Raw genomic sequence first — 25,851 nt, forward strand, 5'->3', positions numbered from 1 at the left:
GCTACCTGGTTTGGTAATAGGTTGGACCCAACAAAACAGCGATCTCCTGTCTTGGGACAGGGGTGAAACCAGGCTTTATTTCACCTGGATCAAAGACCAAGTTTCGCATTCCAAATGCATTTGTGTACACACACACAAACAGGCTGGGAGTCTCAATGGTGCCCCTCTAGAGGCTAAGGAAGAGGGGAGGGCTTTGGGAAATCTGTCAAAGAGGACCATTGAACTGCTTGCGTGTGGTGTCTGTGAAAAAGGGCGAGTGAAAGTATGGTTTTATGCAGTATTATGATTCTAATTAGGGTTGATTTTGGCAATTTCTCATTAAAAAGCTCAAAAACTATTTTGTTGTTGAGATTTTCCAAAGGAAGCGGAAGTGTCCCTGTTTTCCAGGGGCAGTCCCGGATTTTCAGAAGCCATTCTGGTTTCTGGTTTGATCCTGGAATGTCCCGCTTTTCCTTGGGACGCCCCTGTTTTCATTGAAGAAATGTTGGAGGGTATGGTAGGATGTCCGTTTTCATTGGAGAAATGTTGGAGGGCATGGAGTTTTCTGACCCCCGAACCGTCTGAAGGCAATCCTGTATAGGGAAGTTTTTTTTAATGTTTAATATTTTATTATGGGGGCAGTATACAAATTTGAAGAAGAGGAAGAAGCAAAGGAAGGAGAAGGAGGAAGGAGCAGAGGAAGAAGTTAGTATGGTTAGGAAGAACCTATGTGTTATGACAACACAGTTCCCATCATAGATCTTGTTTTCTCATAAGGAGACAGTGCCCTTCCCCCCGCCGGGAGAAAGCAGAGAATCAAGTTAGCATTCAAGGCAGCCAAACCACGCGCGAGAAAAGCTGCCCGGCTGCTGGATGCCGCGCAACCCGCATTATTTCCTCGGCCGGGAAGGCAGCCCCGCCGAGAGGCCGGCCTTCCTCCCAAGCCAACCCGCGGGGCGTTGCAGCCCGGCTGCCCGGTGGCGTCCCTTTCCCCTCCGGTCGCCCTCTCGTCCAGCCTCGAGTCGCCTGCCCCGACGGCGGAGGGGGCGCGTGCGCCTGCGCGCGGGTCTCTCCCAGGGACGTGGCCCGCTTTCTCGAGGTTGGAGCTGCTGGAGAAAGGGTGGAGAGAGAAGGAGGGAGGGAAGGAAGGAAGGAAGGGGGAAAGAGAGGACGAAGAAAGGCGGGACGCCGTCCGGGCGGGGAGCTCCGAGGCAGCAGCAGCAGCAAGCAGCAGCGGCGGCTCCAGGCCGGGCTGGCTGCCCAGGAAACTGATGTTCTCGCCTCCTCTCCCCGGCAAAGGCTTCCAAGGTGAGCGAACGGCGCCCCTCCTGGCCCCCATCGCTCCTTTGCACCCGGGGGAGAAGGAGGAGACCCCATGGGATGATCCCACCCATCCACCACCCCGGGGGAAAGGGTGCCGGGGTTGGGGAGCCCGGTGGCCTTGGAGAGGGCCAGGGCGCACGGAGCCCCCTCGCCGCGCTGCGCCCTGGAGACGCGAATGACAGGAAGGTGTGGACGCCTCTCTCTCTCTCTCGCTCTCTCTCTTTAATTCTTTCTCTGTCTCCTCGGGCCTGTTGTGGCCTTGCAAAGAGGGCTGCTCTGCATGCACTCCCGTCCCCGCGTCTTTCATGCGTCTTGCAAAAGGAATCGCAACAGATCAACATCGGAGAGCGCGCTGCTTGCGCCGATGCGGGATTTCGTCGGGGTTTCCTCCTCCTCCTCGTCCTCCTCCTTTCCACCCACCGGATTTCCTCTCTGCGGCGGGGGAACGACCCCTGTGTTGTGTGTGCCTGTGGTTAGTCTTTGTGGCAACGTCCCTTCTTGGCTCTCCCAGGCTGAGCACCAAGCTCCAAGTGAAGGGACCTGATCCGGCTTTATCAGACAGGGCATGATCCCTCAGAGATGCGACCGGGTTTTTCCTTACAGATGCTCAGCCATCAGCAAGAGTGCCCCTGAGTAGGGCAGAGCGCTTTCTGCTTAAGCACAGAAAGGTTGCACTCGCAGATGGCGTGACACAAAGCGTCAGCCTTCTAGCTCACTTGTTGAAGATTGATTTCAACCCATGGGATGCATGTACGGGAAGGGGGATATATAGTGGATGAAACTCCCCCCCCCCACCTAAGAACTGAGTGGCTCCCTCAGTCCGGACTAGGTCCAGGAGGGGCCTCCACAATCCCATCCCAACCACATTTGGCAAAGAAGAATTTTTCTTGTCCTGCGTGTAATTCTCGGTCAGAGGTGGAGGTGTTTTAAGTCAGATGTGCCCATTTTGGACATCCTTTCATGGCAGCGCCAAGCTACATACATGCACACACGATGGCATGCATTTTAAGATCTCTGCATTCTCTCCTGCAAAACAGTTGGTTGAGATGGGGAGGAGGGAAGAGCCCCAAAGGAGCTCAGGCCTGGAGTTAGTTCCTTAGAGAAGCTTAAGTATGTCTGAGACACTGTTTTGGAAAAATAAGCTCTAGGCCTCTGGCCCTTTTGACTTGGCTTGGTTGCACCACCCATTACAGAGACTGGTATGTTTTCCCTGTTTAAGGCTTGAAACCATTTTTCCTGAGCTGCTTTTTCCCTTCCCTTCGCCCAGCTATGGTATCCCATAAGACGCTCTGGGATAGCAGCAAGGTTTTATTACTGATACTGCTCATTCTCATAAGAAGATTCCATTACCCTTGCAGCAGAAGAAGAGAGATTCTGTTGATATGTGTGGATCTTGCCTGGGGGAGTGAATTACCCAAGACATCTAGTTTGAGCCCAGTGGCCTTTACAAGGGGTAACATGTTGATTTCAGCTGGCTTGCAAGCACCTAACAGAATCAAACCGAAATACAAGTTTCTACATGAACCATGTTAACTGATGCTTATCTCTTGCTTAAATGGCAGTAGAATGAATTGAGGTGGTCCTTAAGAAGATGCTAGATATTTATTTAAAAGTGACTGATCCTCTTGCATCCCTGAGGCATTGGAAATATTGATCCCTCTGTTTAAACTTTCATGAGTCTCTGCTTGCTAGTTCAAAACAAGATTTTGTCCATTATAAATACTCATGTACCAAGCATTCTTCTGCCAAGTTGCAATTTGGACAGACATTAACTTCAGATTGACTAATTCTAAACCAGAAGGCTTGCATAAGAGTGATGAGCTTGCATAAGTATATTGTCATTTTTCCACAGAATCATAACCCACTTCCTGTAAAAAAAAGTGTTTTTTAAAAATCCCTGTTAAGTCAGCTATTTGTATACTCGGCATACTGAGGTTCAGTCCAGGATAGCTTTCCGGGAAGTTCAGTTTGCTTTTGGAAAGAGTTTATGTTTCCTCGAAAATTCACCCCAGAAGATACTGTGATGAAACTTTTGAGAGAATAAATGACGTTTAAAGCAGAGGTGCATGCTCAGATCGGTGAGGGTTGCTCAGACCTCCAATGATGGAGGCTTGGGTGAAAATTCAGCGTAGTCGAAAACTATGCACTTCTGAATCTAGGGATAGCGTGTATTCCCCTCCCTATTCCCACTCTTGATTTGCTTGTGGGGCTTAGCCGATCCTCAAAGATGTGGGAAAAGCTGCAGACAATGGGTGTTTGGAATTCCCCCATGGAGTAGCGAGTGGAGTGGGAGGAGGCCGAAATCTTATTTTGTGCAGGCGTCTTTGTAGGGAGGAGAAAGCTGACCTTGAGGGAAAAACAAAAGCTTGCTACAGTTGGAACAACGATGTTTGTTTCCTGAGTTAAAAAGAGAGAGAGAGGGCTATCCCCTTAGGATATCCAACTTAAAAACTCTGGGAGATAGGCTGAAGGCCAAGCCACACATTACAGTTGGTTTATTATATCACTGGTCTCATTTTGTCTGTACTAAATATAGTTGGATTGGGCAAAGGGGTGGGGGTGGGGGGGTGGCACTGATTTGATTCCGCAAGTGGTGCCAGGGTGGAGATGTTTAACACTTTCCCTTGCACTATTTTCCCATTCTAAATTGCTTCTCTCACGCTGCTACTTGCTCCACAGGGAAGTATATAAGTGCCTGTATCATGGCTGCATTCCCTCCCTCTCCCTCTCCCTCTCTCCTTGCAAATCAGCAGACAGTATTTTTGGGGAAGGGTTATTTAAATTGAGGGAGGTAACCTTCCCCCTCCCGCTGCATTTTTTCAATGCTACTTTACTGATCAAATCAGCACCTTCTTTCTCTGCATGCAGATGTATTTAGTTAAAAACAAACAAAACACCAGGAGATCAATCAAAGATTTCCCAGCATAGCATGCAATTTGTCCCTAAAGCAGCTCAGCACTTGTTACCTTCCTGAGACAGACTACTATAGCCTAGTTTGAGATTAAGATTTACTTACATTTTGACACTATTTTTTCGTTTTTCTGATGGTTGCTGGGATTTTGAGCAAGGCCAGAGAAGCTCACATCAATATTTGGGGGAGTGGCTGTCAGGTGCATATTGAAAAGTCATGGGGTATTGTGCGTTTTCCCCTTGACCCCATTTCCTCACCACCTCCACATTGTTTGCTGCTGAGGCCTGGTGTTTTGTGGTTAGAGGGAAATTACATGGTTTTTCCAGCAGATGGCTGATAAGAAGGTTGATAATACAAGGCAGGGCTTGTATTCAGGAGGTTCATAAAGACTAGAGGAAGACTAAGAATAGGCAGTTGGTGCATGGTTTCCTGGGATTTTGTGTTTTTAATGTGGACAGTTGACTTTACCCCAACATAATTCCCTTTTCTTTATTTTACAAATAGGTGACACGCTTAAGATTCTCATTTGCCCTCTAGTTTTTCAAGCTCCTGCATACTGCTAACTGCATTTAAACAAAATCTCTTCAGGAAATAAAATATGTAAGGCCTGTAAGGACCAGGTGCTAGGGCTAGGGTTAAGCTGACACTAGTGGGTTGTGGGAAGAAATAACAGGAGTAGAATCTCACTCTTTTAACAACTGCATTTTCCCCTCTGAAAGGAAGGGAGGGAGACCTGCCACTAGCAGTAAGGTATCGAGATAGCTTGAAAGTAAATGCAATTAAACCCAATTGGACCTCTTTTCAAATAAATGTGGTGATGGCTGTGTGTATCTCTTAGGTCTGTCTCCTAAACCTGCTCTCCACATTGTTTTCTTTTTTGTACCAGGGTACAAAACATTTCATATATACACCCATAAACTGTAGCATGCCTGAGGTAAATGTGTATATATCCCATTGGGGCAGGACCGAGGAAACCCAAAAAGCAGTTGCTCCTTGTTGCTTGTTTAGCTGGGGGAAACTGCAACCTGCTGATATATAATGGGCAGAGTGGCCCTAATTTTTACTGGCTGATCCCCATGTAAAACAACCTTGAAGCACACAGTTCTGTGGGTTTGGAGATTTGGAGAAGGTGATGAAAGATAAGATCTACTTTAATGTAAGATGAGCATAGGGTTAGCATAAGATTAGCATCTGTTACTCCTCTAAATTGTTTTTCCATTCTTGTGTCCTGATCCTAAACTTGCTATGTAAATAGAATGGATGTTTCACTGGTATCGATAGAATTTTCATGGAAATATGATTAGCATGCTATCACACAAGCTGGGTTATACACGATCAAAAACAAGCTTGCTCCATCTTCCAGGTGACAGCCCTGTAGATGTTTGAAGATGGCTATCCTATCTTCTCTCAGTCTTCTCTTTTCCAGGCTAAACATCCCAACTCCCTCAACTGTTCCACTTACGGCTTGGTTTCCAGACCCTTGATCATCTTGAGTGCTCTCCTCTGCACATGTTCCAGCTTGTCAATATCTTTCTTAAATTGTGGCGCCCAGAACTGGACAGGGTATTCTAGGTGTGGTCCGACCGAGGCAGGCTAGAACATTACTATGATTTCCATTGATCTGGGCAGTAGACTTCCTTTGATATAGCCTAGAATAGCATTAGCTTTCCCCCCCTGCATCCTCACACTGTTGATTTGTGTTAAGCTTGTGGTCCACTAAGACCCCTAGATCCTTTTCTCATGTGCTGCTGGCAAGCCAGCCGTCTCCCATCTTATATTTGTGCAGCTGGTTATTCCTGCCTAGGTGTGTAGAACCTTAACATTTGTCCCCATTGAAATTATTTTGTTAGTTTGGGCCGCGTTCTCCTATCTGTTAAGGTCATATTGAATTTTGATTCTGTCTTCTGTGGCATTAGCTACCCCTCCCAGTTTGGTGTGATCTGCAAATTTGATGAGCATCCCCTCAATTCCTTCGCCCAAGTCATTTATAAAGACGTTGAACAATAACGGGCAGAGGGCAGAACCACCCCACTTCTCACTTTGTTCCAGGATGATAAGAAACCATTAGCGAGCACTCTTTGGGTTCGGTCAATCAACCAGCTACAAACCCACCTAACAGTTACCTTGTCCAGCCAACGTTTTACCAGCTTTTTCACAAGAATAACAAGGGAGACTTTCTTAGAAGCCTTACTGAAATCCAGATCCGCAACATTCCCCTGATCCACCAAGCTTGTAACTTATCAAAAAAGAGATTTGTCTGGCCTGATTTAATAGTTCATTCAGCAGGTGCACGTCAAAGATAGGATTCCGTTGTAAATCTTATTTCAGTTCTTGTTGAGTATAAATTGTTTTCTGCTTGGCTGCTTTCCCATCTAACAAGAGCTATCTGATGGTTATAGTTGTTTTAACCTCTTTTGCTCTGCCTGTTTGTTTTTATTGGTTGGATATTATCTTGCTTACCCTGATAGTGCAGGAAAAGGAAAGTTAAGTACATCTGTAGGTCATTGCAAATATAAGACTGTGCCAATTCTTATCTAAAACAGTAATTTTGTGTCAATTCTTTTTTTAAAAAAAGATATTTATTAAAGTTTTCAATTTTTTATGCAAACAAAAAAACAAACAAAAAAGTTTAAAAAAACATATAGTTCATAATACATACTTTTCAATAACATATTTCTCTGACCTCCTCATACCTCCCCTTCTTGTATTCCAATTCAAATTATTTGTTCAGCAAATCCTTAACTTAAAGCATTACAGCTTATAATACCACCTTGTTTTCTATCCAATCCTTTTTTTCATATTCCTTTATATCATTACAGCTAGAAACCACTCAATTTCAATCCAGCATCATTCAACATTCCTTAATTTTACAATATTTCTGTAAATAGTCCTTAAATTTTTTCCAATCTTCTTCTGCCGACTCTTCTCCCTGGTAATTTTGTGTCAATTCATGTTATTTTTAACAGAAGTTTTTTTCTTAAGTGTTGGGTTTAATAGCTCCATTCACCACAATCAACTTACAGAATAAATAATGTTCAAAGAGAATAAAGTAAAATATACTAATATATGATAATGGTTGGTCATATTGAAGAGCTGAATGTGAGAAGGAGTAACTTATATCTTCCATCTCGTTTTTTAAACAGGATATTCAGGACCTTGCATTCCTGTAACTTTTTAATAACATTTCTAGCTGGCATTTTTATTGCAATTTGAATATACTTATTCTTAATTGGAAAATTCAGTCTTAATACATATTAGTATTCCCTGTCTTAGATTATCTCTTTAATCCTTCTGAAGGTTGAGATTAACAAAATTTCTGAATGATTTCTGTTTTATGGAAAAATGCTACAAAATTGTGAAGTCTTAAAAACATCATTTGGGGTTTTAGTCTTCTACTTCCTCTATAATTACTTCCCACAAAATAATACACATTACCGTCTTGCAAACACCTCATTTACACATTGGCCCCCTGTTAGAATTACAACATATCGTAGCATAATATTTAAGATACTGGCTATCATTAAACAGCAGTAAAGTAACCATTAGTGTGTTTTATGGTACATGAAGGCATTAAGTAAGTGTAGATTAGTAATGTCCATGGCTTAGAACTTGGCGAATCCATTTTCCATTTTGCAGTGGACCATCAACTTCACAGTTGGTTTATGATTTGGCTACTGTACTTCCATTTAGGAATAAAAAATATTGCCACTGACCCACTGGAGAAGCATCATTAGGACTTAATGGGGGAAATAAATAAGGTGCACAGGTATAGCCTTATAAGAAGTGTTTGCTCAGATAATAAATTCCCTGTTGTGTGGCCTGAGGGCCATATTGCCTCCAGGGGAGTGGGGAAATTAATTTCCAAGGCTGCCATTTGTTGGGGTGACTGGTACATAACAGATATGGTGTGATACCATTTGGAACCGCACTGCTCAATATGGGGTGGGTGTCGCTGGCAAGTATAAGGCTCCATCTTTCATCCCTGTTGTGTATTCCTATTTTCCATAGTTTACCAGCAAATATACAGTGGTACCTCGGGTTAAGTACTTAATTCGTTCCGGAGGTCCGTTCTTAACCTGAAACTGTTCTTAACCTGAAGCACCACTTTAGCTAATGGGGCCTCCTGCTGCCGCCGTGCCGCCGGAGCACGATTTCTGTTCTTATCCTGAAGCAAAGTTCTTAACCTGAAGCACTATTTCTGGGTTAGCGGAGTCTGTAACCTGAATCGTATGTAACCTGAAGCGATGTAACCCGAGGTACCACTGTATAGGAATTTCCTGGGTGCTTTGAGATGAATTGAAGGGCAAACACTTTAATGTTCGTTGTTTATTATTATTATTTTACCATTGCTCAGTTTACGCGCTGGGAAATCTATTTCTCCACACTCCGAGGACTGCTTTTCTTCCTTCGCATCTCATCAATTCAGCTGTCCTCACTTAGGTTTGAATGCATTCACACTTGAGTTTGGATATAAAAGCAATGAATTTTGAGGTGCGGATTCCATTAACCTCATTAAGTCATGAAAAATCTGACACGCTTCATATAAGTCAAGAAAATGGTATTGGAGAGCTAGTGATTTCCGGTACAGGTTAGCGAAAAGCAAGAGCCGTTGGCATCCGTCTGTGTCGAGAGACAATGGAGTGTGCCTCCAGGGGGAATTTGAACCATTGCACCAAAGATCTCTTCCGCGGGACACAAGCCTGGGCAGTGGGTTTGGAGGTCCTGGATTGCCCAGAAGACAAGGCCTGCCCCACCTTGTCCTCGCTGATGTGGTCCAAAGAAAAGCAGAGCAATGTGTTTGGCACCAGTTTGGCTGTAGCAGTTGCAGGAAGGAGGTGTAGAAGATGCCAGTCAACCATCTTAGGGACTTCACTCCGGAATTGTGAGGGGTTTTCTCCTCAGCCTTTTCTTCTCCCAAAGACGTCCCGCAAGGCAGCGGAGGTTTAGGACCAGAGTTTTCCTTCTCTGAGATCGGCTGCTTTCCCAGGTTGATGAGCCCAACATGCCCTTCACTTCCCTCTACAGCATATACAGTTTCTTGGCCACTGGACTTGCTACTTGTCTCGTCTGCTCAACCTGTCTCCACGTGCAGGGGAAGTCCCTAACTCACCAAGGGTTTGAGACCCGTTGGCTATCCCCACATGGTTTAGCCAGCCAGTCAGAGTCATTCCTGCTGTTTGGGTCTAACTACCCCAGAAGGAGCACAGTGTGTACTTACACTCTTACTACTACCCTGAGTGGGATGCGGGTGGCACTGTGGGTTAAACCACAGAGCCTAGGACTTGCCGATCAGAAGGTCGGCGGTTTGAATCCCTGCGACGGGGTGAGCTCCCGTTGTTCGGTCCCTGCTCCTGCCAACCTAGCAGTTTGAAAGCACATCAAAGTGCAAGTAGATAAATAGGTACTGCTCTGGCGGGAAGGTAAACGGCATTTCCGTGTGCTGCTCTGGTTCGCCAGAAGCGGCTTAGTCATGCTGGCCACATGACCTGGAAGCTGTACGTCGGCTCCCTCGGCCAATAAAGCGAGATGAGCGCCACAACCCCAGAGTCGGCCACGACTGGACCTAATGGTCAGGGGTCCCTTTACCTTTACTACCCTGAGTAGTAGACCTGAGTAGACCTGTTGAATCAATTCATTATTAATTCATTGAGTTCATAGACTTGTAGAGATGGAAGGGGTTCCAAGGGTCATCTGCTCCAACCCCCTGCAATGCAGGAATCTGAACATTTTTTACCCCAATGCATAATGTACATCAATTTCCTTTAAAGCTATCCTTTAAACATTGTATTCTGTAACATGTACTAACAGGAGTAAAAAATCAAGTTTACATATATGTACAAACACAGAGAGAGAGTATTCGGTACTGTACATGTATTAAGTAGATTAAATTTTACAATAATAGGGGTATGTCGGTGAGGAAAACTAAATATCTGTCACCAAGGGGCAACCTCTTTTCAGCTGACTCTAAAACCTGGAGTGAGCAAATCTGGGCAGAAAAGGGCTTGAGGCAACAGAAGGGGAAAGGAAAACTTTCCTTCCCCACGTGCCCTTTTAGTTGTAAAAAATAATAATAATCTCTCTGTTTAATGTGGGTTCAGAGAAGACATGTGAATAAACAACAAGGCTGCCTCAACTTGTCTGATTTGGCCCTTAAATGAGTCTGTACGTGAAATCTCCAAAGAGCATTTTCAGTCGGTTGCTGTGTGAAACCTGGATATATTTGTGCTCAGCACTTGTATGAGACAAACTGGAAAGGTCAAGCCTACCTTGACACGTCCCTTCCTTGCTTTTGCTAAACATGACGATTGTGTTACCTGAGAAACAAAAATGCTAACCTGTGCTGGCATTTACAGGTACATAGTGACCGCATTTTGCAGTTCTGCAGAAGTATTTCAAATTAAAGCATCAACAAGTCATGCAAACTAGAAAACCCCTGGGCTCAGACCAAACAACATTTTCAAGTTCTCTGGAAACTTGCTTTCTGGGGGAATAAATACCTGTCATTGCTTTAAAAGAAGAGGGAACGTTTGCTGTTCTTTGAGGCTTTGTGGTTTTTTTAGCACGTTAAAATTATGCATATTTACTTCTGCAGTCTTTACTTCTCCTTTCAAGTTCAGTCAGTGGCTATTTAAAAAAAACAAAAACTGGTGTTTTTGGGTTCCACTAATGTAGAAGCACTTTCTCGGAGTGAAAGTTTTTCTCTTTTCTTGGCACAGAGCAATTTCTGCCTTGCTCTTGGTTGCTTCCATTGTGCCAAAGAAAACAAATGTCTTGGCTTGTGAAGTATCACCAACAAGAAGAAACCTCTTGCATGTAAATACGGCTGGCAAATGAGATAGTCGGTTCCGGGTTGGCATTGTTCTCTGTATTCAAATTTATGGAGGTGAATCAGAGACAAACATTGGCACCAGAGGCCTGCAGGAGCAAACGGGGAGCAGGATAAGTACAGCTCACCCTGTAGCAAAGCAAAACAAAAAATCCAGCATCCTTGATAAGGGGAGCTCTGTTGACTCGGGTCAGCGGTTTATACAGTGGTACCTCAGGTTACATACGCTTCACGTTACCCAGCTAACCCAGAAATAGTGCTTCAGCTTAAGAACTTTGCTTCAGGATGAGAACAGAAATTGTGCTCTGGCGGCGCAGCAGCAGCAGGAGGCCCCATAAGCTAAAGTGGTGCTTCAGGTTAAGAACAGTTTCAGGGTAAGAACGGACCTCGGAAAGAATTAAGTACTTAACCTGAGGTACCACTGTATAGTCTAGCAGCCTATTCTCACAGTGACCAACCAGATGCCTACAACAGTGGTTCCTAATTGGTGGTCTGTCTGGGCCATCCTGTTGGGGCGGGCATATAATAATAATAATAATAATAATAATAATAATAATAATAATAATAATAAATAAATAAATAAATAAATAAATAAATATTATTTATGCCCTGCCTATCTGACTGGGCTTCTCCAACCACTGTGGGTGGCTTCCAACAAAATATTAAAATACAGCAATGCATCAAACATTAAAAGCCTCCCTAAACGGGGTAGCCTTCAGATGTCTTCTAAAAGTCTGGTAGTTGTTGTTCTTTTTGACATCTGGTGGGAGGGCGTTCCACAGGGCAGGTGCCACTACTGAGAAGGCCCTCTGCCTGGTTCCCTGTAACTTGGCTTCTTGCAGTGAGGGAACTGCCAGAAGGCCCTCACCGCTGGACCTCAGTGTCCGGGTAGAACGACGGGGGTGGAGATGCTCCTTCAGATATACAGTGGTACCTCGGGTTACATACGCTTCAGGTTACACACTCCGCTAACCCAGAAATAGTGCTTCAGGATAAGAACAGAAATCGGGCTCCGGTGGCGCAGCAGCAGCAGGAGGCCCCATTAGCTAAAGTGGTGCTTCAGGTAAAGATCAGTTTCAGGTTAAGAACGGACCTCCGGAACGAATTAAGTACTTAACCCGAGGTACCACTGTACTGGACTGAGGCCATTTAGGGCTTTAAAGGTCAGCACCAATACTTTGAATTGTGCTCGGAAACGTTCTCGTGTGAGAGCATGGTGCCCAAAATCGTGTGAGATCGCAGCACCTAAAAACGCAGGTCACGTGACCTGCATGAGAGTGTGGCTTGGTTTTGTGCTGGGACATGTTGGAGGGTATGGTGACACCGTTCACGTAACAAAAAGTACCCCAGAGATATCAATATTTTCAGAAGTAGAGGGTCCGTGGCTTGGCTTTTGATAAACAAAGGGTCTGCAGTACTTGGCTAATTGGGAACCACTAGCCTAATAGGAAGCCCCTCAAGTAGCCTAAATGCAACATCGCTCTCCTTGCTTGTGATTTCCAGCAAGAGATATTCAGAGGTAGCCATCACGGCCAGTAGCTATTGATAGCCTTATCTTTCATAAATTTGTCTGCTTCTCTTTTAAAGCCGTCCAAGCTGGCGATCATCACAACATCTTGTGGGAGCAAATTTCAGTGTTTACTGCTTCACACAGCATATAGTTTCCTTTCTCTTGTCCTGATTCTTTCAGCAGTCGGCTTCATTGGATGATCCTGGGGTTCTAGTTTTCTGAAAAAAAGAGGAAAACTTCCCCCTGTCCATGTTCTCAACCTTGCACAATCTTATGCACGCCTGCCATGTCCAACCATTCTCCCTTTCTTTCCAAACTTAAAAAGCCCGAGAGCTTTCCTCTCAGGAGGGTTGATCCAGCCCCTTGATCATTTGGGGTTCCTGTTTTCTGAACCTTTTCTGGCTCCACACTATTGTTTTTGAGGTGAGAGGACCAGAATTCAGTGGTGTAGCATGGTTACCATTGCCCCGGGGCCGTGCGGACAGAGTACGCATGCACATTCAACTGCTTAATGGCATCCACATCACCCATGAGATTGCAATTGCAGAGATAAGAAAAGTCATTCCGTTGTCTGGTGGGTCACTTCCTGGTTCACATGCAGAAGTGGTTCCCCACGGAGCCCAATGATAGTACACATTGGTACTGAGGCAGCACCAGTTGTTGAAATTTTGCGCCCCTAATGATTTTGCACCCTGGGCAACCGCCCCTGCGCCACACCCCCACCCTATGCCCCTGCTAGAATAGAACACAGTACAGTGGTACCTCGGGTTACATACGCTTCAGGTTATAGACACTTCAGGTTACAGACTCCGCTAACCCAGAAATATTACTTCAGGTTAAGAACTTTGCTTCAGGATGAGAACAGAAATCGTGCAGTGGCAGCGTGGCAGCAGCGGGAGGCCCCATTAGCTAAAGTGGTGCTTCAGGTTAAGAACGGACCTCCGGAACGAATTAAGTTCTTAACCCGAGGTACCATTGTATTCCAAATGTGGTCATATCATAGATTTGTATAATGGCATTGTGATATTGGCAGGTTTTTTCCAGTCCCTTTCCTAATGATCCCTAACATGGAATTTGCCTTTTTCATAGCTGCCACACACTGGATCAACAACTCCATTGATCTTTCCACTATATCCTCAAAGTCTTGCTCCTGGGCAGTCACTGAAGTACAGACCCCATTAGTTTATATGTGAAATTGGCAACAACAAAAAAGACTCAGTGTGAATCACTTTACATTGAATTGTGCTTGCCATTTTAGTGATCATTCACTTTTCTGGAGCTCCCTGAAATCCAATTTTGTTTTAACCAAGAATGATTTCATGGTTAATCCTGAAGCAAACCTGGCTTTCTCACTGCTCATCATCTCGGCAATGCTGAGAAAAAATTATCAACCATCTGCTACTGTAAAAGGTATTTAACATACATTTAAATCTCTTAATTATCACCGGCTGTAATTTTTCGCCTTGCATTTCCCACCTGGATTCTTTTTTCTTCATATACCTGCCAGCTAAGACTTCACTTCATGCATCTAAAGAAGTAGGTTTGAGTCCGCAGAAGCTCATGCCATTAAAAAATGTTAGTCTTTCAGGTGCCACAAAACTCCTTTGTTTTTACTGTAAATGTGAAATAGCACTGGTCATGGGTGTAGCCAAGGGAGGGCTGGGGGGGGCAGCTGCTCCCCTTAGATCCACAAATATTATTGAAAAGCATTGAAAGTAATCACTTATCTGAGGTTCTGCCCCACCCCCAGCAGAAGCCTGCCCTCTGCAATGTCCTATTTATGAGGTATTTTTACCCATGATTTCCCAACAAAAGCTCAACAACTTAGATTTTCTATATATATAAAAAAGCTGAAAAATCCATCATACTGGTTCTCTTCTTTGTTAATATGCAAATGACTGGTAAGATATCTGTGAGCAGGCCAGCTAGTAAAGTTTGGCTGTGGGACTAGACATTTTTGCAGAAGTCTTACTAGCAAGTTTGACGTACCTGCAAGCTTTAGATCAGGGGCCAGCAAACATTTTCAGCAGGGGGCCGGTCCACTGTCCCTCACACCTTGTGGGGGGCCGGACTATATTTTTTTGGGGGAAATAATGAACGAATTCCTCTGCCCCACAAATAACCCAGAGATGCATTTTAAATAAAAGGACACATTCTGCTCATGTAAAAACACGCTGATTCCTGGCCTATCCGCAGGCTGGATTTAGAAGGCAGTTGGGCCGGATCCGGCCCCTGGGCCTTAGTTTGCCTACCATGCTTTAGATGTCGCTTTTTCAGAACTTGCAAATGCTCGCTTTCCTATCAGTTCTTTCTTCTCATTAAATAAAAGCGCCGGTGATCGTTAATAGATACCTGAGATGATTCTATGTGAACAAATTACAGTTGCATGGAAAGGGAAGGAGAAAAAGCAAAGATGGGGTGTGTGTGGAACCACTGGAGGGATCCAGCTAAACACCTATGGCTATGTGCTTGCCATTCCTGACCAGGGAGCTGTTAAATGCCTCCTTGTATGCTTTCCTCCTCAGGTGGCGACAGACAAGGTTACAGGGAAGCTGAGTTCTACTCTCTCATGGGTGAAGAACACTGTCAGTCAAATGGCCAGCCAGGTGGCAAGTCCATCTGCTTCATTACACACGGCATCCTCCTCTACCACGCTCTCAACTCCAGCGTTGTCTCCTTTGTCCCCCGCGGAATTGAGTCCCGATGACTTAGAGCTCTTGGCCAAATTAGAAGAGCAAAACAGGTGAGTGGCAGCTTAGCTTTCCTGGCGGTGTTCAGGTTCGGAAATCGGTTCCAGTGGCAGGGCATGTTTTCCAGCTTTATTTGTCTGGCCGTTGGTCGCGAGCCGTATAATTACCTGGCAAGGCGATAAGCTCAGCTTGGAAGGTATCCAGTAGCCTGCGGCGTAGCCATTCTGTCGTACGCATCTGCTGCCAGGTGAGTGAGTCGGGGCAACCTGTGGCATGTCGAATTGTGCAGGTGGGTGGCTTGGTTTTAAAACAACATCAACAACAGCACGTTCCTGTTCTTTCTTGGAAAGCTAAGCTAGTGTGTTCAAAGATGTGGAACATATAATTGCCTTTAAATCTCCCAAGTTTCCATCTGGTTTTTCGGAAGAACGCTGGGAATTCTTTCTTAATCAAGACTTACATACCTTGCATTCCGGTTCAGTTTCATATTCCTCCCCGACCAGACGGACCATAGCTTTTGTCACAATAAAGGGTTGTGACACTACAGCCTCACCCAAACATTGTACGTAAGACTGCAATACAATTGTGTTGTTGTTGTTGTTGATGATGTTTTTAATGCCTTCTCGATAGGCTTGAATGCAAAAAAGATCACATTACGGTCCTTAAAGTACAATAGTTATAAATACAATTGACTTGAGCAATGTCTCTTCATCAAGGTCCCTGTGCTTTGGCATTTTGTGTTCTTACTTGGCCTTGTCCACATGGCAAGCCAAACCATGGCTTAATTTGTGACTGTGCCTCCCCTCACCCCCACCCCAGGTGCTACGTGCAGCACAAATAGTTCCCCCTCTCTATTGAACCCATATCATAGTTCACTTGCTTGTTGCAAACCAACTGTGAGTGCTAAACAAAACAAAAAAAAGCCAAGAACAAACCTTGACTTGTCTTTCTAGTTTTCCATGTGTAGTTTGTTTGAAACAGATAAAGCATACCACGATCTGGGGCCATGCAACAAGACAAGCTAGACTATGGTTGGTTTGTGACGTCTGTGTCACCCACAGGGGCTGACAGGAGGAGCATTCACAATTCCAAGCAAGCTACAGTATGTAGTTGTGGTTGATTGCTATAAACAGTGCAACTACAGGAGTGTTACAGGTACCCATTGTATATCAGCTGTCCCTTATCACCACTGTCAAAACTATCCCTTCTATGTCATTGCCCAAGAATGTTAAATTTTAAATTATTATTTTTCTTGATGGAATATGGTCCTGCTGTGCTAAGGCTGTATGTTGGTATCCTCTAGTTTGGTGATTTTTTGTTTTGTTTCGTTTAAGAAGTTGGTGTTTTATGTTTCGTGTATTGATTTGTTACCTTTTGATGGCCGCTTTTAACAATTTTTGTTTGTTTCTTAATTTGATTGTGAGTCTCCGAGAGACTGAGTTAGCCAAATAAGATGAATGTAAAGGTAAAGGTACCCCTGCCCGTACGGGCCAGTCGTGTCCGACTCTAGGGTTGTGCGCCCATCTCACTTAAGAGGCCGGGGGCCAGCGCTGTCCGGAGACACTTCTGGGTCACGTGGCCAGCATGACGAAGCTGCTCTGGCGAACCAGCACCAGCGCAGCACACGGAAACGCCGTTTACCTTCCCGCTATAAAGCAGTACCTATTTATCTACTTGCACTTAGGGGTGCTTTCGAACTGCTAGGTGGGCAGGAGCTGGGACCGAAAGACAGGAGCTCACCCCGCCGCGGGGATTCGAACCGCCGACCATACGATCGGCAAGTCCTAGACACTGAGGTTTTACCCACAGCGCCACCCGCGTCCCCTAAGATGAATATATTTTCTTGTAAATCCTCTCTCCCTGTAGCACTCAGATAGAACAGTAGTTATCTGTATTCCTAAAAACAAGTCATGAATGCCAGCAAGGATACATCTATGTGCCCATCTTTATAATTTTATACACTTCAGTAGATTTTACTGTTGTTGTGTCCTCTTTTTCTTTTAGAGTGCCTTTTGTGTCATTTCATTTTATCACAGATCTCTCCTAGTCCATCCATTCTCTGTTTCACTTTTGCTCTCTTTCTCTGTTTTTTGTTTTCTCTGTTTGGGTAACACTTATATTCTTCGGAAAACGGAAGTAACTATTTTCAGGTGCTGGTCTGTGTGTGTTCTTAAAATGGGAAATTCCTTTAGATTTACTGCAATCCTAAGAGATCAAAGCGGAATACCAGTGTTTAGAAAGCCTTATTGAAAACTTGCTTAGAAACCTGAGGAATTGCCTGCTTTCACTCACTAAATGTATGAACCTAACAGTTCTTCAGAGCTCTGCAGGATTCAGATTACACATTCCATCACTGTGGAAAACAAACTTTGACCTGAGCATGTGCAAAAGATTTGACAAAAACCGGAAGTGTGGAAAAAAAAGGAAGTAGGGAACCTTTCTCTGGACAAGTACTCGGTTTCTTTATTTTTTAAAGTCACACGGGGTTAAGTTCCCCTCCAATATAAATTGGAATGGTTCATTCTTAACCAATCAGGAATCTGTTTGAGGAACGTAAATCATTGATGGAAATGAAGTGGTTTCTTTTCTACTGACTGCTTACGTTATCATAAACTGCAGATTCTGAATTAAAAAGGAACCATGGACTTATCAAGGTAAGGATTACAACAGAGAATTAGAATAAATACTTCAAAATACAAACGTTTGCCCCAGTCCGGTTTGCAAAATTATGACTTGCTGTGGTGAAGTATTTGTTTCATTCTTCAAGAGTTAGACAACCACACATTCTATGCTTATCTGGAGTTTGGACTTGTTTACTGCACTGCTTGTAAGGGAAAGGTTTCCTTTGTGTTTTGCAAATGAAAGGAACGTAGCAGTTTTGCTTTGTAGACCAAGTCGGGTAAGAAACTATTAAATTTCATGAGCCATGTCTTAACATTCGAAAAGTAGTCCATCACTTGCACACTGATGGTAAGAGTTCCAGTTCCAAATCTTGTATTTGGGCCTTGTGCTTCCTTTTCTCCCTGCTTTCCCGTCCTGTGCCCTACCCTAATTTTTAGTTACGGATAATCCTCATGTCTTGCCTGTTCAGGTAAATAATTGCTGTTTTAACTGAGTTCAAGGTTGATTTAAGCATAAACAGTGATAGAAAAGCTACTGTTTACAGCTGATTCATAAGCTTATGATAATCTTAAATGCTAAAAAAGCTAAGGAAGTAAAAATGGAGCAGCGCCTGCTGTAAGTCCTCCTTCCCGCCTCCAGAACATTAATTCTATATTCCCTGGATTAATGTTAAGCCATAAAGTGGTCTAGTTCTATCATAGGCGGCTCATTCCCTCGACAGTTTATGGGAATTTGTCGTTCTCTTTGTTAACTGTCAATTTTCATTAAGCTAACAACTGGAAATATAGAAGCATTTGGGTATTAGCTTTTCAGCATAACAAACGTTGCACATGCTTGTTTAAAGTACCGTATTTTTCGCTCTATAAGATGCACCAGACCACAAGACACACCTAGTTTTTGGAGGAGGAAAACAAGGGGAAAAAATATTCTGAATCCCAGAAGCCAGAACAACAAGAGGGATCGCTGCACAGTGAAAGCAGCGATCCCTCTTGCTGTTCTGGCTTCTGGGATAGCTGCGCAGCCTGCATTCGCTCCATAAGACGCACAGACATTTCCCCTTACTTTTTAGGAGGGAAAAAGTGAGTCTTATAGAACAAAAAATATGGTATTTATATAAAGTTGATGAGCAAACAACTGTTCCTTTAAGGCAGCTTTTGCCAACTTGGTGTTCTCCAGATGTTTTTGGACTACAACTCCCATTAGCTCTAGGTAGCATGACTGGCCGGGGGTGATGGGAATTGTAGTCCAAAACATCGGGAGAGCACCAGCTTGGCAAAGGCTGCCTGAAAGGAAAAGTGCAGGGTAAGTTTAGTAATCTCAGCTCATTTGCTCAATATATTTAGAAAGGAGGTTGTGAATGGAGCAGCAAAATTGGGTGCATGGGGCGGGGGGAGGTTACAATACTAACTTGGGCATTTTGGCAGAGCAAACCGCAAATGAGAAAATAGTTTGGGATTTGTTTCTGTCATTGATAAATCAAATGTCCCCAAGTAGAACCGTAACACTTCCAAGTGAACAGCAAAATTGTAAGCAATATATAACTGCTGATAGGGCTTCTCACCATAAGAGGAGTGGAAAGTGAACTTTCCCCCAGTTATTGGCAGATGATAATGATGACGATAGCATCAGTTCAGTCCAATCAACGGGACTTACTCATTTGTTAAATGAGGCTTAGTCACTACTTAGTATGTTCATGGTTTCAGCCTCGCTTATTTTACTAATAGGTAAAGGTAAAGGGACCCCTGACCATTAGGTCCAGTCGTGGCCGACTCTGGGGTTGCAGCGCTCATCTCGCTTTATTGGCCGAGGGAGCCGGCATACAGCTTCCGGGTCATGTGGCCAGCATGACTAAGCTGCTTCTGGAGAACCAGAGCAGCGCACGGAAACGGCGTTTACCTTCCCGCCGTAGTGGTACCTATTTATCTACTTGCACTTTGACGTGCTTTCGATCTACTAGGTTGGCAGGAGCAGGGACCGAGCAACGGGAGCTCACCCCGTCACAGGGATTCGAACCGCCAACCTTCTGATTGGCAAGTCCTAGGCTCTGGTTTAACCCACAGCACCACCCACGTCCCATTTTACTAATAAGTTGGGCTTAATACTTAGCTACAACTTGTTCACACATCTAGAATGGAATTGCCAGCAAACACATTTCCCCTAAATGTGTGTATGCTATTACTGCAAATATAGGATGGGGAGACATGGTCAGATCAGGAGCAGGGGACATGCTTGAGCTTTTCAATACCTGCTGATTCTTCCTGGCAAATGCCCCCTTTCCATTTTTGGAGTCTGGCTGTGACACCCATCCACACCCACCTGTGTGTTCCATTTCTCCCCTTAATAATTTTACCTTTTGACTCATGAGCTTCATTAAATAGTCTCTTACAGGGAAAAAATACCATTTCAAAGAACAAGGTTCTGATTCCAGAGCTAAAATATTTAAACTTGGTTTGTTTGTTACTTTGCTTAGTCTCAAAGGATAATGAAGGAGGTCATGCAAACAAGTGTGCTTAAGTTTAGTTCATGGCAGAGCTGTCAATTTCAAATGCGAAATCTGGCCTGTTCTTTTCTCTTTTTTTTTTTTACTAATCTTTTTATTGATATTTTGGAAACGACATCAAACAATACAAAAAAGAAAAAAGACTGAAAAGAAGAAAAGCAAACAAACAAACAAACAACAACAACAACAACGCCTATAAACATAAAACAAACAAACCAACATAACATCACTCAATTGACTTCCTTCCATCTCAGTTTAGGCAAAATAAACTCATAGCTTATCTGCAGATTGTATTATATCAGCTCTTTACATCGCAGGTTTTAGATTCCGCCCACTGTGATTTTGGTAATACCTAGATTGATTTCAATGTAACTTACTGGCCTGTTCTTTTCAATACGTCCAGAAGATTCAAAGCGTTTTGTGTTTACCGCAGATTGTTGGAGACCGACAGCAAATCGCTGCGCTCCGTCGATGGGTCAAGAAGAAACAGCGGATCCTCACTTGTTTCTAGTTCATCGGCTTCTAGCAACCTCAGCCACCTAGAGGAAGATTCCTGGATCCTTTGGGGAAGAATTGTGAATGATTGGGAAGATGTGCGCAAAAAGAAAGAGAAGCAAATTAAGGTTTGTTGATTGGCAGTGATCAAAATCATTAGTCGTTGGCAGTGTCTGTATTTAGAAATATAACTCTAAAATATGGCGGTTCAGAATGCAATGCCTGGCATCGTAGACTGTGATACACAGTAAAACGTAATTATGTTCAATTACGTGTTCAATATTATCCTTTTTTGCCTTTTTTTTGGTCTTTCTGCTATCACATCCTTCTTAAAAAATGAGAACATGCGCGCATGAATATGAAGATTTTGGTAAACTGCACGCTTTGAGATTATTGCAAGTAGGGCAGTTAATAAATAAATGCTCTATTTATTTATTTTTTACGTTCTAGGAACTTGTTCGAAAAGGGATACCCCATCATTTCCGAGCAATAGTTTGGCAGCTTTTATGCACAGCTCAAAATATGCCAATTAAGGATCAATATTCGGAACTCTTGAAAATGACTTCACCTTCTGAAAAGCTTATAAGAAGGGACATTGCTAGGACATACCCCGAGCACGACTTTTTTAAAGAAAAAGACAGCCTTGGGCAGGAGGTTTTATTTAATGTAATGAAGGTAAGTCAGCAGCTCATATCTCTTAATGGAAAAATAATTGTTTTAAGCAAATATTTGCTTTGAAACTGCGATTTTATTTATATTTTGATTTAAAACTGCCGTTTTATTTATGTTTTGATAAAGTGTAAGCCCATTGTGTTTTATCATATTTTAGTGGTTTTTTAAACGTAAATCATAAATCTTAGACTCTTTCATGGATTAAGCAGTATATAAATATGAAATGTTCACTCTGACACTAAATTTAAGCCGTGACACCCAAGCTATGTCTCTATATACTGAGCATATTGTTGCACGGCACCCCAGTCTCCAAGCAGTGCATGATTCCAGGGGTTCCAAGCCTTGGATTCAAACAGAAATCAAACATTGCCCTGTTTTTCTCTCCCCCAGCATCGGTGTTTTTCTAACTACAGTGGTTGTTGTTGTTTAGTTGTTTAGTCGTGTCCGACTCTTCGTGCCCCATAGACCAGAGCATGCCAGGCACTTCTGTCTTCCACTGCCTCCCACAGTTTGGTCAAACTCATGCTGTCCAACTATCTTGTCCTCTGTCGTCCCCTTCTCCTTGTGCCCTCAATCTTTCCCAACATCAGGGTCTTTTCCAGGGAGTCGAGTCTTCTCATGAGGTGGCCAAAGTATTGGAGCCTCAGCTTCACGATCTGTCCTTCCAGTGAGCACTCAGGGCTGATTTCCTTCAGAATGGATAGGTTTGATCTTCTTGCAGTCCATGGGACTCTGAAGAGTCTCCTCCAGCACCATAATTCAAAAGCATCAATTCTTCAGCGATCAGCCTTCTTTATGGAACTACAGTTCTTAACCTGAAGCACCACTTTAGCTAATGGGGCCTCCCGCTGCCGCCGCACAATTTCTGTTCTCATCCTGAAGCAAAGTTCTTAACCCGAGGTACTATTTCTGGGTTAGCGGAGTCTGTAACCTGAAGCGTATGTAACCTGAAGTGTATGTAACTTGAGGTACCACTGTACCACCTAGCCATTTGCCATCTCGCACAGATCCACTTCCTTCATTCCCCTGAACAGCCCATCACCCAGACAGATCACTAAAACAATCTTTTACTTAATAACAATTTAAACAATTTATTTAACTAAAACAATAACATTATAGCATATGTATCCATGTTTGCTAACTGATGTGGTTAAACTTTTTTTAAAAAAACAAAATCCAAAAACCTTAGACTGAGTTTTAGCACACATGAAAAACTCAAATCCTTATTTCCTGATGAATAGCCTTTGGACTATAATGTGACTTAAATAGAAAACTATCTTTAGATTTTTCCTCCAAAAGCAATTTAAATCCGATTTTTAAATTTGTTTTTTTAAAAAAACCATTCATTTTTAGCCACCCTGGTCCCTTGGTATAACCTAGCGTAAGACTCACTTTTTTTACGCTTGTGTACATACATGCACATGAATTTATATTTATGAGCATTCATCGGCTGTATGTGTACCCCAAATTAGAAGGCAAAATGGGGTAGTTGGCAGAAGGTTTTTGCATTTCTGAGTCAGATCCCATCATTAACAAGGTGTCTCATAACAGATGAGGACTCTCCAGTCTGCTACTGGGTATCTCTGTGGTTTGGCTCTATGGAAAAATTCGACACCCTAAGTAATGAAAACAAGTTGACTGGTAAAAGTCCGAGATCTTTGAAGGGAGAAAGGGAGATCTTTTTGATGGCTAAGACTAGCTTTCAGTCACAGTGAATTATTTTCCTATGGTGTACCAATCATAGTGATTTAAAGGTAAAGGGTAAAGGGACCCCTGACCATTAGGTCCAGTCGTGACCGACTCTGGGGTTGCGGCGCTCATCTCGCTTTACTGGCTGAGGGAGCCGGCGTACAGCTTCCAGGTCATGCGGCCAGCATGACTAAGCCGCTTCTGGCGAACCAGAGCAGCGCACGGAAACGCTGTTTACCTTCCCGCCGGAATGGTACCTATTTATGTACTTGCACTTTGACGTGCTTTCAAACTGCTAGGTTGGCAGGAGCAGGTACTGAGCAACGGGAGCTCACTCCGTTGCGGGGATTCGAACTGCCAACCTTCTGATCGGCAAACCCTAGGCTCTGTGGTTTAACCCACAGCTCCACCCACGTTCCTCATAGTAATTTAGGGCAGGGCTTAAAAGTTTTTTGTTTTAAAACAAAGGAAATGTCCAGAACTTTTTGGTTCTCAAGCAGCGTAGCATATAAGCCAGTATATCGTAGATCTTGGCTGTCCCATTTTCTTCCATCTGTATTTTTCATCTTTCAAAGATATTAACTGCTGCTACATTGGGATATCATATGGCTCATGTGAGTAAGACTTCCATGAGAGAAATACTGGAATGTAGCACGTGGACTGACCTTTGGGAAATTACTTGGGCTCATCAATTGCAATTAGACTTTCTGACAGCGAAGGGAAGAATTACCCTGTTGTTGCAAGTCAGGCACATCTGTTGTAGACATTAAGCCAGCCAAGAGAATGAGCTCATGTTGAACTGTCAATTGACTTTTTCATACGAATGCACTCGAAACATTTCCTGCTGATTGCAGTTTCCTTTTGATTGGAAGCGTGGTGCAGCTCGTTATTGTGCATTGCGCAGCACATCAGAGGTGGTATACGCAATCAACACGCTTTCCTTTTTTTAAATGCCGTGGGATATAAAACATGCAAATATACAGCTGGAAGGGTGGGGATAACCAGGAGACCGACACTCATATCTCTCAAATCAGAAACCTTAGAAAGGAAGATCTCAGCTCTGTTTTGCATGTGTATTTAACAGCTATAGTGGGAGTTCTGGTACAGCATGGAGGGAAGCCTTCTTGATTTCAAGGATAAGTTCAGCCTTCTGCCCCACTTTCAACCAATAGCACACATGCAAATGTTGACCACCTACCAGTTAGGATTGCTGGTTTTTCACTTAGCACATTGGGGGGTAGCAGAGGGGTAAAATTGCAAACATGTCTTGCCTCTACACTCCTTCGCACAATCTGCACACAGCCCCTTCTGTGCTTGTGTCCTCATACTAGTACAAAGGTTGAGAAAAGAGCCCATTAGGCAAATTTCCAGGTACATCTGTTGCTCACCGTTCTTTTTTTCCCTTTTCCATTCCTCGTATTCCATTCCTGCTGCTGCCTCCAGTCTTCCTTCCTGAAGCCCTCTGCTTCCTTCACTTCCCCACACTTTCTATGAGTGGTCATTTGACCTTTGGGTACTGTACTTTTCCTCCGACGTACAGATCTGCTTCCATTATAGCACCGCCACGTAATTGATTGCCTCTTCCTCTTGCCATGTGTTTGTGGCAACCTAGCATCTCAGCCTGTAGCCAGGATCCTTGCAGGCTAGCATGCATACAACCTCTGGGTTTCAGTAGAATGTAAACTTAATTCAATATTAGCAGAACCTCTGTGCACTTCTTGTTTCTTGTGTTAAAGAATAATAAGGATAATATTGACGGTGATGTGCCCAAGAAACCTGAAGTCTACAACCTGTATGAATTAAAGGGTGCCAAAATGACTTCTCGTCTTCCCCTGAATTGGCTCTGGAGGGTCTCTCTTTGGAGCAGATTTTAAGAGGCACATGGCAGGCTGCAGCGGGAGGAGATGAAGGGGAAGTTCCTTTGCATGTCTTGGCAGCCATTCTTGTGCATGAACACTATTGCATACAACCCTGTGCACATTGATCAAATTTGAACCATTTCTTTTGGCTACTTCTGCATTTACTGCTCAAGACAGGGGCAATGATGCAGGGGCAGAAATGGAAAACCATATCCAGCGACTTCTCTGAGTTTTGAAATGTTAGCAGGCAAGTCCCCATACGCTTCTGCAACAATAAGAGCTAAAAACATGCTTGAAAGGTAATAGGTAGCATCCTCAAGAAGCAGAATTTTGTGACCGCCACCATATTCTGTGCTCCTTTGGATATTGGAAGTGGTTTGCCTTGTAGTGTAAACCAGAGTGGTGTAATATTTGTAGAGTGTGGCACCAGGACCTGGGAGGGCAGGGTTCGAATCCCCCACTCGGCCATGAAGCTCACTGGGTGAGCTTGGAGTCAGTCACCAACTCTCAGTCTAACCTACCTCACAGGTTTGTTGTGAAGATGAAATGGGGGAGCAGGAGAACCATGTATGTACCCCACTATTCTTTTTTGTGGCTTAGGGCCCTCGTATTTATGGGACCGCCTCTCCTGGTATGCCCCGCAGAGGACCTTAAGGTCCATGAATAATCATAGTTTAGAGGTCCCGGGACCTAAGGAAGTCAGATTATCCTCCACCAGGGCCAGGGCCTTTTCAGTGATGGCTCCGACCTGGTGGAATACTCTGTCCCATGAGTC

General features: G+C 43.8%; 1 protein-coding gene across 1 annotated transcript in view; it reads left to right on the top strand.

Annotated features, from left to right (window-relative positions):
• The first annotated feature begins 1,372 nt into the window (after positions 1 to 1,372).
• Positions 1,373 to 25,851, top strand: part of EVI5 (ecotropic viral integration site 5) — a 75,916-nt gene continuing 51,437 nt past the window's right edge. The window contains exons 1-4 of the mRNA XM_053391756.1: positions 1,373 to 1,488; positions 15,075 to 15,292; positions 20,795 to 20,984; positions 21,307 to 21,531. Of these exons, the coding sequence (XP_053247731.1) occupies positions 15,144 to 15,292; positions 20,795 to 20,984; positions 21,307 to 21,531 (564 nt within the window). The 5' untranslated portion in view covers positions 1,373 to 1,488; positions 15,075 to 15,143. The remainder of the gene's footprint in view (positions 1,489 to 15,074; positions 15,293 to 20,794; positions 20,985 to 21,306; positions 21,532 to 25,851) is intronic.

This window comes from Podarcis raffonei, chromosome 6 (genome assembly GCF_027172205.1).
Source record: "Podarcis raffonei isolate rPodRaf1 chromosome 6, rPodRaf1.pri, whole genome shotgun sequence".
NCBI lineage: Eukaryota > Metazoa > Chordata > Lepidosauria > Squamata > Lacertidae > Podarcis > Podarcis raffonei.